This window comes from Sinocyclocheilus anshuiensis, unplaced genomic scaffold (genome assembly GCF_001515605.1).
Source record: "Sinocyclocheilus anshuiensis isolate Anshui unplaced genomic scaffold, SAMN03320099.WGS_v1.1 scaffold145, whole genome shotgun sequence".
Classification (NCBI taxonomy): domain Eukaryota; kingdom Metazoa; phylum Chordata; class Actinopteri; order Cypriniformes; family Cyprinidae; genus Sinocyclocheilus; species Sinocyclocheilus anshuiensis.
This window is the reverse complement of record NW_015537973.1, coordinates 1,113,802-1,131,143: the sequence shown is the minus strand read 5'-3', so window position 1 is coordinate 1,131,143 and position 17,342 is coordinate 1,113,802. Positions and strand designations below refer to the sequence as shown.

The following is a 17,342-nucleotide window of genomic DNA, read 5'->3' as shown; positions in this document are numbered from 1 at the left end:
GAGAAGAATAACAAAGTGCAGTATACGGTAAAACGGTTTGCACTACAAACCAGTGTGTTCATAATTAGGATAATACATTAAAATAATGGTAAGACACACCAGTGTAAAATATCAAGCTGCAAAACCAGGTATGTTGTACAGCTAAAAATAGCTGGAAGCAGGTGACACCGGAAGCAGACACATTAAATTTACAAATGGCCACGCCCACTCTTATGGGAAGAACTTACATTTCAGACACAATAATGTTGTCATTTAATTTCTTTGTTCTTGCTCTGCGAAAGAAAATAATTCCATTTAACGCCACAGTAGGACCGTTGCAACACCAAGTAAAACACTGTTGTTGTTTGATTCTCTGTTTTGAGCTAATCGATTCAATGAATGATTCAATGACTCACTCAGTTGCTTGTTTTGTTCCTGAATGAATCACCGTTTTTGAACGAACCGATTAAATTAATTTTTCAATGATTCACTTATAAAGACAGCCACTTGTCGCCTCCTACTGGAGCAACGATGTAAACTGTAGAAAGAGTCATTGACAAATCCCAAAGAGCCGACAAATGCAAATAGACTGATAGATTATCTAGAACGCGCCAACAAAGACTTGTTTGGAATCACATGTTTTATTTAGGGTTTAAAGATTAAAATTTCTTTAAAATGTCAGAAACAGACACATTCATTGTCAAGTTCAATTAATGGCAATAACCACTCACTTCATGACAATTTACTTCATAAGCAGATAATCTGGGACACATTATCATATTATCACATTAACATATTTATTTACATTAAATATTATACAATCCAAACAGGACCACAGCAATCAGGGGTGTAGATTACGCACTTTTTCGGGCAAGTGTGTTCGCATAGAGGTTTTCAAGAGCCGGTGTGAATAAATATAGATTTAAATTCAAAGAGACAGGATAGTCTGTTCATGATCTGATGTTTTATTCGGACCCAGAATAAGGCGAGATGAACATCGCGGAGCGCTAAACACTCCGTGCAGTGTATGTTTCATTCATACTCGAAGCCGGAGGGCGCTCTCGCGCAGAAAGTCATACCAGGAAATTCCTAATATGGACAAAAGCGTCCAGCTATGGCTGTATGAAAACAGTTGTTTTCACAGAAAAACAGAAACGTTTGGAAACATGAAGACATTAAACATACGATTGCGACAATATATGGTTTATTTTTGTTTGTCAAATCATCTCCAGGTAATAAATAAAGTATATGAACAATGCAGTGCTAATTGACATAGCATTTATTACAGTATAGAAACTATTCTGCCTTATTATGTGATAAAAAAAGTGTTTGTATTATATAAACAAATCATTATTATTGGTTATTGTCCAGCAGTTATCTGATTTCTAAGCCAAAAGCTAGAAATTAGAGAAACATTAAAGTTGCCCATACACTACCAGTCAAAAGTTTTTGAACAGTAAGATTTTTTATGTTTTTTAGAGAAGTCTTTTCTGTTCACCAAGCCTGCATTTATTTGATCCAGAGTAGGCTACAGCAAAACAGTACAATTTTGAAATATTTTTACTAGGCTATTTAAAATAACTATTTTCTATTTGAATATATTTAAAAATGTAATTTATTGTGATTTCAAAGCTAATATTTTTGCATCATTACTCCAGTCACACGATACTTCAGAAATCATTCTGATATTCTGATTTGCTGCTCAAAAACATGTTTTATTATGATGTTGAAAACAGCTGAGTAGAATTTTTTCAGGTTTCTTTGATGTATAGAAGGTTCAGAAGAACAGCATTTAGGTTATCTGAAATATAAATATTTTGTAACATTATAAATGTCTTTATCATCACTTTTGATCAATTTAAAGCATCCTTGCTAAATAAAAGTGTTCATTTCTATAATTTATTTTCCAAAAAAAAATTATACTGACTCTAAGCTTTTGAATGGTATAGTGTATAATGTTACAAAAGCTTTTTATTTAACATAAATGCTGATCTTTGGATCCTTCTAGTCATCAAAGAATCCTGAAAAAAATTACTATTTTTTTAAATACTAAAATACTTTTTTTATTTTTTAAATACTATTATAAGAATATAATATAATATAATATAACATAATATAATATAATATAATAAAAGTAAAGCAAATTAAATATTCTAGCACTTTTAAAAGAAAACGGTCACACAAATTTAATTGGTCAGTAGGCCTATCACTTCTGAAGAGAGCCCAATAGCATTCATAGCACTAAAACAAAAAGTACATTTGGAAATCCTAAGGGAAGAAGTTTACCCCTTGAGGTAAGTGAAGCAGATGATTGGGAGACTGACACGAGTTTCTGCGCCTTTTCGACTCTGCTCAGATAAATTCTAAACACACAGTTTAATGGATTGAATGTGCATGTTTTGGCAGGCATGTTGAGTTGATGTGATGCTAGGAGTAATGATGTTAAGTTTGAAAAACATGTAAGGTTGGAAATTAACACCTGTTTATCATTTGATTATGTTGTTATATGGCTATTAATTTGTTATTAATTATATAACACCATAAAATGTAGTCATTTGCATCTATCAGTTGAAATAATCAACTAGAGTCGCATTTATTTACACTGGAATCACACAACCCACTACACTGTTAGGTCTACACATATACAACACTGCCTTCTAGAGGACAGAAGTAGTCAGTGCATCCTTATGGCATAGCTAGCAACTAACGTCTCAGGTTACTTATGTAACCATAGTTCTCTGAGTAGGGAACGAGACACTGCGTCCTCTAGGGTTCGCTATGGAATGATGTGTAGCTCCCGGCGCCTATTTATACTATAGTCGCACCGGTAGTGACGTCATGGCTGTCGCCGGCCAACGAGTTGGTGTTTTTTCAATGTATGCTTCAGACACGGGTCACGACGAGGCGTTGCCCATAGCGACCCCTAGAGGACGCAGTTCGAAGTTCCCATGAAAGGGAACCAAACATATTTCATGGCAGAAGCCTGTTAAACAGTACAAAGGCCAGACTGATATTTGGGTCTGTTTATATGCTTAATATTGCACGTGGCCAGGGATGTTGTTTCCCCTGGCACTGTGGAGCTGGAATATTATTGACTTCATGATATGAAGCTTAGCCAATGCAATATTCTGACAGTTTTCAGAGAGAAAAAAGGTGCATTAAGTTCAAAGGACATTGTAAAATGCATGGGCAAGCAGTTCAGGCACAGCCACAATATTGGTTGCTGCATTCTGAGATGAAAACACTTGATTTCAGAATAATAGGCCTACACATTTGTTTGTATGCATTTTCATTTCTTTTACATGCCCATACTATTATTTTTGAATGCCACTTATTGGTTAATATTTATTTATTTATTTACATTGCATGATATCCTGCATGTGGAGAGCCATTATATTTTATTAGTTTGCATGCTTTGTGTTTCCTTCTCTCTTCGATCCCCCTGCTGTGCTGAAAGACTTTCGATCAAACATTTGATGAGGAGCTTACTGAGTCATTGCGTCGTATCAATGGCCTACGCAGTGCCGAGCCAGTTTACGGATCAATGGGCCAACTCGATGAATCCAATGACAGGGTAAAGAGAGAGCACAGCACTTCATCTCTGTCCATGCCTTTGACCGATGAGTTTATTATACAGTCACTCAACTTCCCTATCATGTGTCCATGTTCATTCAAGTCCAGCCCTCATGAAACAGTATGTCACATTATTTTAACATTCAGATAAGTAGTGATCATAATGTCAATATTAAAACACCCATTTGAGTATTTTATGAATCATATGATTATGGATTCATATGATACAAGTGTTATATGATTGTTTCCATTTTAGAACCTTACTTTACAGTAAGCCTCAATTTATAATAAAATTACTTTTATGGAAGTAAATGTCTACATACTAATACATACTAATACATTTAGGTGAATAAATTTAACATACACATGGGGGGAAGTGCTATGCAGCAAATCAGCAAATCAAAATATGCTGCAAAAATATAAAAAGATGGTAAGACTTTAGTATAGGGACCAATTCTCACTATTAACTAGCTGCTTATTTGCATGCTTATTATTAACATATTGGTTCTTTATTAGTATTTATAAAGTACATATTCTGTATGACCATAATCTACATCCCTAATCCTACCCAATGCCTACATTTTTCTAACTTCTAAATCTTACTAACTATTAATAAGCAGCAAATTAGGAGTTTATTGAGGCAAAGGTTGTAGTTAATGGTTTGTTAATAATGAGAATTGGACCTTAAAATAAAGTGTGAGCAGAAAGATTTCAACACTGAAGACTGGAATAATGGCTGCTAAAAATTCAGCATTGCTAACACAGGAATAGATTACATTTTACGATATATTCAAATAGAAAACAGTTATTTTAAATTGTAATATTTTTTCACAATAGTACTGTTTTTACTGTGTTGTTGATCAAATAAATGCAGTCTTGGTGAGCATATAAGAGACTTGTGTTTTAAAGCATGTGTTTTATGGGTTTCATTTCAAGTTCTACCAAAACAATTTTCCTTTTTCCACCAAAGTCTTCTATATTTGTCTGAAATCATCGTGGACAACAGAAGAAAATGCGAATTATCTTTGCAAATCAAGACTTTTTTTTATTTAAATGTATTTTTTTACATTTTACTTTGACTATGGTTTAACATTTGCTGGCAAGCAAGGCAATAGTAAGGGAGAAACTCCCCATAAATCATTTAAAATGTTAGGGACATCATAAAAACTAAGTGCTAATACTGTCATTTATTGTTCACATTATTATCTTATATCACATAATTTCCTAAAAGGGAAGCAACAGGTTCAGTGAATGTAGGAGTGCTACACTCTAAAAAACGTTGGGTTATTTACTGTACCCAATATCTGGGTTAACATGTTGGGTCGTTTTGTTGGGTTATTCCTATGTTTATTGGGTTATTTCTATAACAACGCAACCAGTTGGGTTAAAATTTTAAATTCCAACGGTCGATCGGTGCAACTGCGACAGATGATACAGCAGTAAAGTAATATGTGCGCGTTGTGTTGTTTTTTTTTTTGTTTTGTTACAAAGTGTCTTTAAGCCCTGACACAGTAATATTGCTGTTTTTCCTACGAGTATGTTTACATCTCCCCTGTCGACTGATATTTTAATGGTTTTTTTTTTTTTTTTTTACAAAGTGTCTTTAAGCCCTGACAGTAATATTGTTGTTTTCCTACGAGTATGTTTACATCTCCCCTGTCGACTGATATTTTAAGCCGTTATCTGCACTCTTGACTTGACTGACACGAGCGCTCTGAAGCTGATCAATTTCAAACCTATAAAAAACGGGTTCCTTACTTTTTCTGTTCGTCTCGACAGTTTTGGGGGAAATTTTACATATATTTCAGATATTTGGCTAACGCGCTCGTCTTGAAGACCAGCGGAGCCTCATCCGGTGTCGCGTCCACTCTGAGTGAAGGTATGTCGCCTTTTTATTCAAAACTACATGTCCTTTCGTCTGGAAACTACAGTGTAAAATTGAAACGCACAGAAATGAAACGCTTTATCTCTGGAAAGTTGCTGGTTACCAGAATGAAGAACTGAACTTGGAAGAGAGCGGAGCGTTATTATCATCAGTGATCAAAATACACCATTATCGGTTTCAAGGTATAGTCACATAATAACCGTTCTTGTTAAATAAAATTAACACTGTTTGTATGTACTATATAATAGAGTCTGAACAGGATGCTGGATTTTACACAATTTCTAACGTTAATAAAAGTTTAACTGTCAAAACCCCATACGTCTTAACTATACCACTTGGGAGAAAGTACACCCCGAATCGATATGGATAAATGATAATACAACTAAATAACTGGACATGCAACAATTACATTTTCAGAATGTAATTACATTTTATGCTCAAAAAGAGGCTTAAATGCAAAATAACTCAATTGGTAAATAATAACAAGTGAGATTTTAATTATATTTTGAACCCTGAAGTAGGAAATGTCGTCTTCATATGTTAATGTTTGAATTTAACTTGAGCTCAAAAGGGCATGGGTCTCAACAGATAATCGCATATTGCAAGACAAAGAAGAGAGCCTAGGATCTTCCGGATATTTCTTCTGGTGAGAAAATCCTGCTCTGTATTTTCATGCCAAATTGTAATATTTTACATTATGTACTGACAAGCACACCAACACACACTTAGGGACATTTTTACTAAACAGGGCAAATTAGCACCAGAGTGCAATTCCAAAACAGCGCAGATGGGTGTGGAAATTTCTGCAGGTGATTTACTAACAATGCGCAAATTAAAGAAATGTTGTCTTATGTTTGAATTTAACTGTTCCTATTCTTTGTTAATTTTAGATTGCTCTGGACTAAGGTATATTATACCCACATGTAAGGGATGGATAGACTCAACAGATAATCACATATTGCAAGATAGAGAAGAGAGCCTAGGATCTTTCGGATATTTCTTCTGGTGAAAAAATCCTGCTCTGTATTTTCATGCCAAATTGTAATATTTTACGTTATGTACTGACAAGCACACCAACACACACTTAGGGACAGTTTTACTAAACAGGGCAAATTAGCGCCAGAGCACAATTCCAAAACAGTGCAAATTTATGTGGGTGATTTACTAACAATGCGCAAATTAAAGAACATGCAACATCTAATTTACATATCGACCAATGCAATATACGAAGAACAGCACAAATTAGCGTAGTCGCAAATAAAGAATAAAGAAATAAATAAGCCACAGTAGGAGGCCAAAAAACGAAGGGTTGCAATAAGTTTTGATAGACCTGGTATTGCGAGACTCCCAGTTGAGGGTTCCAAGTCATCTTTTATTTCCTGAAGCAAATTAAAAATAACATGGCTTTGCAAACAATATGTTCGGACAATGTGTTCTTCTGGCATTACAAATAAATTAATACATGTGGAAAAATCCTCTCCCTTCTACCACACGCTCTATGTTCTCTGCGGTGCCTCCTCCAGCAACAATAATCGCAGCCATTTCAAGAGCAAAATAGTTTAAGACATGCTTTTTTGGAACGTCAAATAATGGTGCAAATGCCAGTAATTTGACGAGCGCAAACGTTAGTAAAACGCATTGCGTGATTCATTTGAATACTATCCTCCAATAAATGTTGCGTCTGAAAGGGAAACTCCTACAAATGCATATTCAGTAAGGTCAGGCGCAAAAAGAACTATCCACGCCTTTTCAGTGCTAATTCTTCACTGTGCGTCTTTAGTAAAAACTGACAGTACTATTTTACCACCAAAAGACGGTTTGCGCTGGCGCCAGCTGTTAGTAAAATTGGCCCTTAAAGGGTTAATTCACCCAAAACTTAAACTTTTTTATCACTTATGTTATTCCACATCTCCATGAGTTTTTTTTTACTGCTGTACACAAAAGATATTTTACTTTCATAGTATGAATAAATACACATTCTTCAAAATCTACTTTTGTGTTCAACAGAACACAGAAACTCATACCGGTTTGGAACAACTTGAGGGTGAGTAAATGATGACAAAAGTTTCATTTTTGGGTGAACTATCCCTTTGAGAAAAATCACACAAACAAGAGCACTGTGAAGGTGTCTTTAAATAGCTGAGTTAAGGCTGCTTGTGCCTGCTCAAAATACTCTGTATAGCATTGCAGCATTAAACAGTATGTAAAGACACATAAAAGCTACTTTCAGAAGTGCATCTGTGCCATCTTTGTAATGTGAATTTTGCATTAGACTCTAGATCAATCTAAATCAGGTATGAGACCACAGATAACCACAGCCTGCTGATATAGAGTCTAACAGCATGATTACGAGTGTGATATATAGTTTTTACATAACTTAAATTTCATTCAATGTCACTGACACACTGTCATTACCACCCACTATCATAACAATTTAACATGCAGAAAGAGTTAAAAAATCCCCACACCTGTCTATAATGATACAAACACCACTTTAGTAACACTCGGCTAGTCAAATTGATATATAACAGACATTAATCCATTATTACAACTGTAAAACGTCAAATGAAAGACTGCTACCATGGCTTAAAAAAGTGTGGATTTTTTTTCCCCTTATTTTCCCCATTCTTGTTCGGTGATTAATCCATTGTTCTTTCTATTTAAGATGGTCTTTGGAGATTGCATTAAAGTTGCATTAAAACCCTGACGTCCTCCTTCATTGCCATACAAAGTGGGTAAGTGCATCATTTACAACAATACATTTTTGGGTATTATTTGATCCTATGTATGCATATTTACCATTTTAAATTTCTGTTTAAAGGTTGGAACAAATGTCATTCTGTATTTGGAGGAGGAGGAGGAGCAACAAAGGTGATACCCTCATGTCCTGCAGTTTTGGGATAAAATCCATCCTTCATTATTGTGGGAGAAATGGCACTGAAGCAAGATCGTCTTTTTACAAGCGGTTGATACATGGTTTAGATTATTTTACATTTTGAACATTGCATATCCCAAGCCTGTTTCAGCTGTAATTACATTGTCTGTACTAGCTTTGTTCTGTTTGTTTGTTTATTTGTGAATTTATATTTATCTTGTAAACTGAAACAATTGCAAGTAACCTAATGTGATAAAGTGATTAAGACAATTTCAACCAATTATTTAATTTAATAGAAGTTTTTGCAACTTTAAATGTAATAGAAATAAAGTGTTTTCAAAATATTTGTATGCTGTATATTATTATTTACATAGCAATACTAATACTAATAATACTTCTACTACTACTAATAATAATAATACCAGGATGGTTAAAGCATCATTTTGGCCAAATAACCCAACAAATTAGTTATTTTATAACCCAATGCATAGGGTTACTAACTTACTACCCAATCCATTGGGTTAAAATAACCCAACATTAGGTAGGTGCTATAGTAACCCACCATTGGGTTATCTGTTGGGTCATTTTTAACCCAACTATTTTAAGTGAGCAGAGTCTTGATTGCTTCTCTTTCTGTATCCTATCCTTTTTCTAAGGAGGAGGATGTGCAGGAGAGCCGGTTGAGCTTCACGCCCAACGCAGGGAAAGATGGAGCCGTGCCCAAAGCTGCTAATAATGCGGCCACAACACCCTCTGACCCAACCCTTACTGCCGGCAAGAGTCATGAGGAGATGAGGAAACTCTTCATCGACCGAGCCAAGAAGATCGACACTGTGTCCCGTGCCGGATTCCCACTGGCCTTCCTGTTTTTCAATATTTTCTATTGGGTCCTTTACAAAATCCTACGTCACGAGGACGTGCACAAGCCATAGATGGAACATGGCATGTTGCACCTTGGGAGGTACGGTAGTAACACAGCAAAGCTGCATCAATGAACTCTGATGTTTCCTGCCAAGATCTATGCTAAAATGACTATGAAAAACTGTGATGTCAAGGACCGGTGGTTAATTTCAAAAGTTTGTTTGTGTTATACACCCATACGAAGAAACTGCACTCACTATGCAATGGATAGGTATCCGTAGGGCCTCTGACACACCTGTCCCACAACAAAAGTGGTCAGCACTTCTACACACCTGTTTAACACAGAAACACAGTCCAATATTGACTACAGCCCCTCGTAGTGACGTGTGTCTTGCACTGGTTTTGTCGACTCTGTTGTCTTACAGCTTTATTGCCAACGTTCTGTGTTGTATTTTTGATATACAGCTATTGAAAAATGGCAAGAGTGCAAGAGCAGAAATGTATATTATACAAATATCCAAACACAAACTACTAATATTGATTATTTTATAAGGAAGAGTTAACTAGTTTTTATTAGCAGTAATGTGTCCCCGAACATTTTGTCCCAACCTGATTGTTGACCAGCTCTAGAAACCAGCATCCAGGCCAAAAACATTCTGAGCTAAATCTCAAGAATGACCCTGAACCAGCAAAGAAGACAATTGTGTTTACAGCCAACTATATGAACACCTTAACATTAACTGCTTCAAGGAAACACATTTTGAAAACTTTAATGGGTAGCATACTGTCAGTAACCATTAAGAAATTGAAACCATCCTTCAAGTTTTTCTCAAACAAAAGCATTATTGTTCGAAAACCATTGCTCACTTCAAACTAATGATGCCACGGCAATATAATGCGGCTGGGAGTGAATAATGTCATACATGTGTTGCAAATTCATGGATGGAGAAATGAATTCAAGGAGGGCTTGTTGGGATAATGTTGCAGTCAACGTGTTTTCTGAGACAAGTCCTCAGACAAAAAATTGTAATGCGAAAAAATGTAAATGAGATTCATAATTATGAACATAATTAGAGTGGTTTTAAACTAATCTAACTGCATGTATGGTGATTGTATAACTATGAATTCTGAATAGACATTATTAAATTATACTAAAAGAGAATTATATTTAATTCTGCCTCTGAAGATATCCCTAAGGTATTGCAAATATATTTAAAAACATGTCATGGGAAAATGTGTACTTGGAATTGGTATTTATCAATGTTATCAATATTTATATTGTCGAAATTAAGAATTATCCGTTCACTTATAAACACTGTTCAAATACTGGGACCAGACCTTCTTAGACCTTTTTTTTTTTTTTTTTTTTTTTACTTTTGCATTAGTAAAGGTTTTTTCAGAATAGTGATCAAAGTTTCATATTTATGATTTAAAATTATTTTATATAATTTGTCTATTTGGTTTTTTTTTTTTTTTTTTTTTTTTTGTCCGTTGTCTGGGTGAAATGTCTTTTCTTTTCAAAAGTATCTGCTGAAAAACTGTGCTATACAAATGATCAAAGCATATCTAGTCTCACACATTCCTAAGAGTAAATAGAGCAGTGCTGCTGTGTTTTGAACACTATCTGACATCAGCATTTGGCACATACATTCATCATGGAAAGGACACAAGAACTGCATGGACATTTACAGTATAATGCAAGAGCATTTGTAATTTATTTTGTACAAACATTATTAAATGTTATGCATGAACTCAAGTATGTTATACTTCATTTTCAGTGTGAATTGGACCAGCAGTCAATGTTCTCGCTGCTATTATAAGAGGTGAGGCGCGTATGTTCTTCTGTGTACATCTGTAAATACTTCTGGCCGCATTTAGACTACTTTACAGTGTTCGTGTTACACAAGTATATATAGCTAACGGAACAGTTATAATACTAACGAAATGTATTACACTTTTGCAACACAAAATACGTTTGTGTTTATTTTAAATTGGTCAGTAAATAGGCTGCGTTAACATAAACGCTGTAATGTAAAGCGTAAAGTTCTTTTCATATGTTTACTGAAGAGCCCTCTGAGAAAGACTGAAAAAATAAAGATGTTTATACAAGCATCCGTTGTCTCTTGTTCATTTAGGTGCGTTAATTTTACTCACTCCACGTGTGTGTACTTGTACACTGTTCGACTGCCGCCGAGGGCACTAAAAAACGAACGCACGGAGCGCTCACAAAATTGTTAGTAATCATCTCTTTGGTGTAAATGTCAGTTTGTAAAACGACACTTGGCCGTCTGTGTTTACTGTAGTAATACTTATCTACACGCCCCCTTCTGACTGTACACCTACATAAAGCATTGCGCGGTGCGCTCTGCGGTGAGCAGCATGAGTGTCCACGGGAAAGTGGCTCTGGTCACCGGCGGCGCGCAAGGCATCGGAAGAGCCGGGGTGGAACATCTCCTGGAGAACGGGGCGAAGGTTTCGCTTTGTCAAATTTCTTTTTAACATTGACTTCGCGGATTAATCCACTTAACTGTTGGGAAAACTTGTGCAAAACGTCTTTATAACTAGTTCAGTTGCCTGTTTGGGGCGATTATCTTTTATGTCATCATGCATCGTTGCGTCTTCATTTAATTATTTGTTTTAGCATTACGTTATTAATGTACTTTTTGAAAATTCAGGTTGCACTGGTAGACCTGAACCAGTCTGTGGGAGAGGAATGTAAAAGTGATCTAGATGGCCAGTTTGGAGAGGATAACTGTATTTTTATCCAATGTGACGTGACTGACGCGGGAAAACTTAGAGGTAAACTTTTTTTTTTTTTACTTATCCTTTTTGTTAGGAAATGTATGATATCTGTCTAGTCTGGCACAGTTTGAAATAGATTTCTTAGAACGAAACAATTATCCACTTTATATTGCGCACCTGTATGTACAGCGCATCTTATTCCTAAACAATGTCTCATTGTTTGGGAAGTGAATTAGGTCATACTAGACATTCATAGGCCCTCAGGTCATCACTGAGGAATGTTACCGGGTTTTTTTTGAAGTTTTAACACTAAATGTGTAGCCTTTTGTTAGGCTGCTTTATTTCTTCAAGACCAGAGTTTATGGGTCGGTGGTGAAGGGATTGTTCATTCCTGTTAAACTTGTTTCTAAAGACACACTTACCTAAGAGTTTAATTAAATGTTTCTTTGTGGAATGCTGCAGCTGCAAGTCAGGTGAGGGCACATGCAGACTGACACTGGCTGTGTTTCAAAACCTAGTGAACTGACTAGCTGGACTGCTCATTTGGGTTGAATGCACAGCCACTTTGTACTGCTGTCAAAAGTGGCACTATTGAAACATTGCTATTTATTATTATAAATGAAAACCCTGCTGTGTTTTCTTTCATTAGATGCCTTTCAAAACACAGTAGAGAAGTTTGGTCGGTTGGATATCGTCATCAATAATGCTGGAATCAACAATGAGAAGAACTGGGAAAAGACCATTGAAGTAAATTTGGTGAGTTCAAATCATTATGCTTGAAATCCAACCTGTAAGAGACAGAAAAAATGGATAGGTCATGCCAAACTCTTGCATTTAAACTTAACCTCATATCGTTGGACACATGCTAAGTGTGGACGACGTTTGGTGCTTTAGGGCACAACATTCAACCACACTTCAGGATAGGCGTTACAAATTCACTAAAATACTCCACCCCCTGCATCCAGTCCAAAAGATTTCACAATAGTACATGAAGTAGAAGGAACACCATTATATGGCACTTGTAGGCCTACATATGCGCTGTATGAAATAATCTACAGATCTTTTAAATCAATCATGCTCTGCAGAGTGATTTCATAATGGACATGATGCAGTATAATAATGTGTTTGTTCATAATAGTCAATGTCAACATAATCTCACTCTCATAGAAAACATCTGTTCACTCTGCGCTAGCAGTTTTACACAACTGTTGTCTTCCTCAGACATCTGTCATACAAGGGACGTATTTAGCACTAGAACACATGAGTAAAGAGTACGGAAAAGAAGGAGGGGTTATCATCAACGTTTCATCTATGGCAGGTAAGATACTGATAACTTTATCATGTGTCTTACATATGTGCATGTTTTGAAAAAGTTAGCCTAAATGTTTTGTAGCCTGTAGAGAGTGTTGTTCTTAAGAAGGTTACATAACAGTATTTTTTTTTGGTTATTAGCAAACTATAGAGTGAGTCAAATATTTGCTCACACTAAAGCAAACATATCTGACCTGGTTAATAGGGCTGCTGTTGTCTCTGTTGCCAAGGATCTGTACCAACTGTTGAAAAATGACACATGCACAATTATTATGCCAAAATGTAATAGATTGCATAATAAATACTGTGCACTTACTTGATGATTGACTTGCTTGATGATTAAGATGCAAAAGAATTAGAACATTTTGCAAAATAGGTCATTTGGACACACCTTTTTTTCTAAGAATGCAGTTTTAAATGAACTCAGAAGACCATAATGCAAATAATAATAGCAGTCTCACAACAGCTTGCACAACATAGACTCTTTAACCTACAAAAGTGTCTGCTTTTAAAAATGCAGTTTTTGTTTTGTTGTAGCATGCCTGCATGCTATTGGTCAAACTTTTAAGTCAATACCTTGAAAAAGTCAAGTCAAGAAGACAATAGGAAAGCAAAGCCAAAACCCAGACATTTGTGGCAATTTAGAAAGCTAGGACAAGAAAGATGAGATTTGTTCACCCTATACCATACTTTCATATTTTAAAACCGTATCTTTCTCTTCCTCTGTGACTATTCAAACAATATCCCAGCAAAGCCAGGTTCCCACTGAAAAATATCACCAGCTTTATACTTAAGCACCCCAAAAGATGCCAAAAAAATCATACATTTAAATCATAAATCAACAGCAAAACTATTATCAGCTTATCTATCTGTCATCAAATGCCTGTGTTTTGGTGCCACTGAGCAGTTGAGACATAGATAAACTGATTCTGGGCACTGTTTTGAAGATATGAATATTATTTTGTGTATACTGTATATATACAGTGGGTACGGAAAGTATTCAGACCCCCTTAAATTTTTCACTCTTTGTTATATTGCAGCCATTTGCTAAAATCATTTAAGTTAATTTTTTTTCCTCATTAATGTACACACATCACCCCATATTGACAGAAAAACACAGAATTGTTGACATTTTTGCAGATTTATTAAAAAAGAAAAACTGAAATATCACATGGTCCTAAGTATTCAGACCCTTTGCTGTGACACTCATATGTTTAACTCTATATATATATATATATATATATATATATATATGTGTGTGTGTGTGTGTGTGTACAGTCTAGATGATGAATTGTGCCTGGCTGACAGTGAACTTGTTATAACCCCCAACACACTACAGACAGGTTTTTAGACTTGGATTTGAAACAGCCTTTTCTTTCCCAACTAAGATGGGAATATCTCATATATAGAGATGGGATAAAGGATGGTTTATTTCCCTCACTGCCTCTCAGGTTTCTTTAACTAATGTAACACAGGTAATTACCCCTCTTTGTGATTGGAACAACTCTCACTTTGTGACTACATTAATGGAATTTAGTTTCTTCTATTGTATCTGGAGATTGATTTGCTTGCATGATTTGTCTTTTTCTTGCATTGCCCTCTCCTCTAAAGCTGGAAGCTTGATATTGTGTTTGATTAACCATGCACACGGTACATTGCATTAATTACCAGAAGAAGAAAAAACAACATTAAAGCAATGGTTCACCTAAAATGAAAGTGTGCTGAAATGTACTCACCCTCAGGCCATCCAATATGTAAATGAGTTTGTTTCTTCATCAGAACAGTTTTGGAGAAATTTAGGAATACATCACTTGCTCACCAGTGGATCCTCTGCAGTGAATGGGTGCCGTCAGAACATTTAATAGCAGTTTAAACATCTGATAAAAACAATAAGTAATAATCCACAAGTAATCCACACCACTCCAGTCTATCAGTTAATGTCTTATGAAGCAAAAAGTTGTGTGTTTATAATAAGCAAATCCATCAAAACCTTTTTAACTTTGAAACGCTGCTTCTGACTAAAATACGAGTCCTCTATCCATAATATTGCTTTCTCCAGTAAAAACGTTGTCTTATCTAAATCAGGAGAGAAATATGCACAGATCAAAAGAAAAAAAAGTCCAGAACAGTTCTAGACAAATATGTCAGTGCATGTATTTTGATGTGAGAGGATAACAAAGGATGGACTTTTCCACTGGAGGAAGCCTTATTATGGATTATGGAGTGATATTTTGGTCAGAAGCAATGGTTTAAAGTTAAATGTCTCAATGATCGATTTGTTTTTTGCAAACAAGTTTTGCTTTTCACTTCACAAGATGTTAATTGATGGACTGGAGTCATATGGATTACTGGATGATTATTATGATGTTTTTAATCAGCTGTTTGGACTCTCATTCTGACGGCACCCATTCACTGCAGAAGATTCATTAGTGAGCAAGTGATGTAATGCTGAATTACTCAAAATCTGTTCTGATGAGCAAACTCATCTACATCTTGGATGACCTGAAGGTGAGTGAATTTTCATTTTTGAGTGAACTGTTCCTTTAAGACTAAGTTAAAATATGGGCCTGATTCAGTCCCCTTTACCTCTGACAGCACTGAATCAGTATTAATGATGAATATATACAAATATTTACCAGAAACTTTAAAATAATCGAGAAACTAATTTCTTAATGACAATAACTATTTATTGTACCTGTACTTGTTTTCATTATTGCCGTGAGCAACTCTCACAAACTGTGGAAGAATGAAGGCTGCCCTGAGACAGGTGCTATAAATTAAACAGACCTCATGTAGCTAAAAATAGAACATTATAAATATAATCTAAATTATATAATCATAATTTGTCCACAAACTATTACATAGAACAGATACATAAAGCAGTCTACAAAAGTAATCTTATGTCTAGGACCTAGTTTTTGAGCATATAGGGAGAACGTTTGTGGATTTATGCAGAAATACCTAACCAGGCTGAATGGAAACATGTCTTTTTGGATGACCTCTATGTTTGGTTTAGTTTTTATGATGATCTTACCCCTTAATTAAAATGTTTACAGACAAGAAAGCTTGATGACTCTCTTCAACATGTTAATACAGCCAGAATGGGAAACAGAGCCTTCATTTTTGCAAAAGTGGGTTATTCACTGCATGTGCATTAATGTTGTGCTTAGATTTGTTCATCCAGAACACACAAGAACTGTTTAATTGTAAATACAGTCTCAGCTGCTATCCTTGGCTGCCTAGGTTTGATGCAGCTTGTAAATGTTGTTTATCATAACAAAGCCTGAAAGCTAAAGGAAACATTGTTCCATTTGACTTTTCCAATAACCTTCCACATAAGATAAAGTATAAATTCAACACTGTATAGACACGCACACACACACTTATATATACATAAAAGATGTTGGGCGGCAGGGAGGCAGAACTGTTTGTTCATGTGAGTCCTTGGAAGGTAAAGCATTTATTGACCTTTTATTTATTGTTCCCTCTGGTTGCTAGATGAAGTCTTCCCTTTGGATAAAACTAATTTTTTGGACCAATGAGAGACAGTCGTTCTGTGTATATATGTTATCAGAAGGACAATGGCGTCAGTGGCTCATATTTCCCAGCAGTTATGGGCACATCATTGTATCTCTGTATTGTAAATGAGTAATTTACTGCTAATCTTATCTAAATGTACGGTTATAAAATGATATTGTCATATACATAACTACTGAATGGGTCTGTGAACTAAATTGGACCCAAAAGTAGCCTTAGCTTTGAGTGTTTGCCTTTCTGGTTTTTATTTTACTGTTGTTCCAATATTGTTATTAGTTATTTAATTCTTTGTTATGGTTTATTTAAATATTATATGAACTATAAAAGTTTTTTTGTAAATATATGATTGATACATAATTTTCTTTAAATGTATTTTATAGTTTATGTAAAATCTCATGGTTTTTATTTATTTTTACTAAATATTTAAATATATAATCTCATTTTGTGTATATGTGTATGTGTATGTGTATATATTAGTGCTGTCAAACGATTAATCGCATCCAAAAATAAGTTTGTTTACATAATATAATGTATGTATGTGTGCTGTGTCTATTTATTATGTATATACAGTATAAATAG

At 35.1% G+C, this 17,342-nt stretch overlaps 2 protein-coding genes and 1 long non-coding RNA gene across 5 annotated transcripts in view; all 3 read left to right on the top strand.

Moving 5' to 3' along the window:
• Positions 1 to 10,365, top strand: part of glra3 (glycine receptor, alpha 3) — a 69,002-nt gene extending 58,637 nt beyond the window's left edge. For 2 of the 3 annotated variants that reach the window (XM_016463653.1, XM_016463644.1), the window contains one exon: positions 8,969 to 10,365. In XM_016463653.1, coding sequence (XP_016319139.1) covers positions 8,969 to 9,244 — 276 coding nt within the window. In that variant the 3' untranslated portion in view covers positions 9,245 to 10,365. Of the gene's footprint in view, positions 1 to 3,436; positions 3,554 to 8,968 lie in introns of all 3 variants that reach the window. The other variant, XM_016463638.1, reaches the window with a different exon arrangement.
• Positions 6,005 to 8,378, top strand: LOC107670871 (uncharacterized). The gene is made up of 4 exons (XR_001632133.1): positions 6,005 to 6,083; positions 7,445 to 7,481; positions 8,103 to 8,172; positions 8,259 to 8,378. It is a non-coding gene; the product is annotated as an uncharacterized LOC107670871 (long non-coding RNA).
• Positions 10,366 to 11,552: 1,187 nt separating the features above from the next.
• Positions 11,553 to 17,342, top strand: part of LOC107671517 (15-hydroxyprostaglandin dehydrogenase [NAD(+)]-like) — a 15,317-nt gene continuing 9,527 nt past the window's right edge. Inside the window, exons 1-4 of the mRNA XM_016464442.1 lie at positions 11,553 to 11,645; positions 11,849 to 11,972; positions 12,565 to 12,671; positions 13,137 to 13,233. Coding sequence (XP_016319928.1) covers positions 11,553 to 11,645; positions 11,849 to 11,972; positions 12,565 to 12,671; positions 13,137 to 13,233 — 421 coding nt within the window. The remainder of the gene's footprint in view (positions 11,646 to 11,848; positions 11,973 to 12,564; positions 12,672 to 13,136; positions 13,234 to 17,342) is intronic.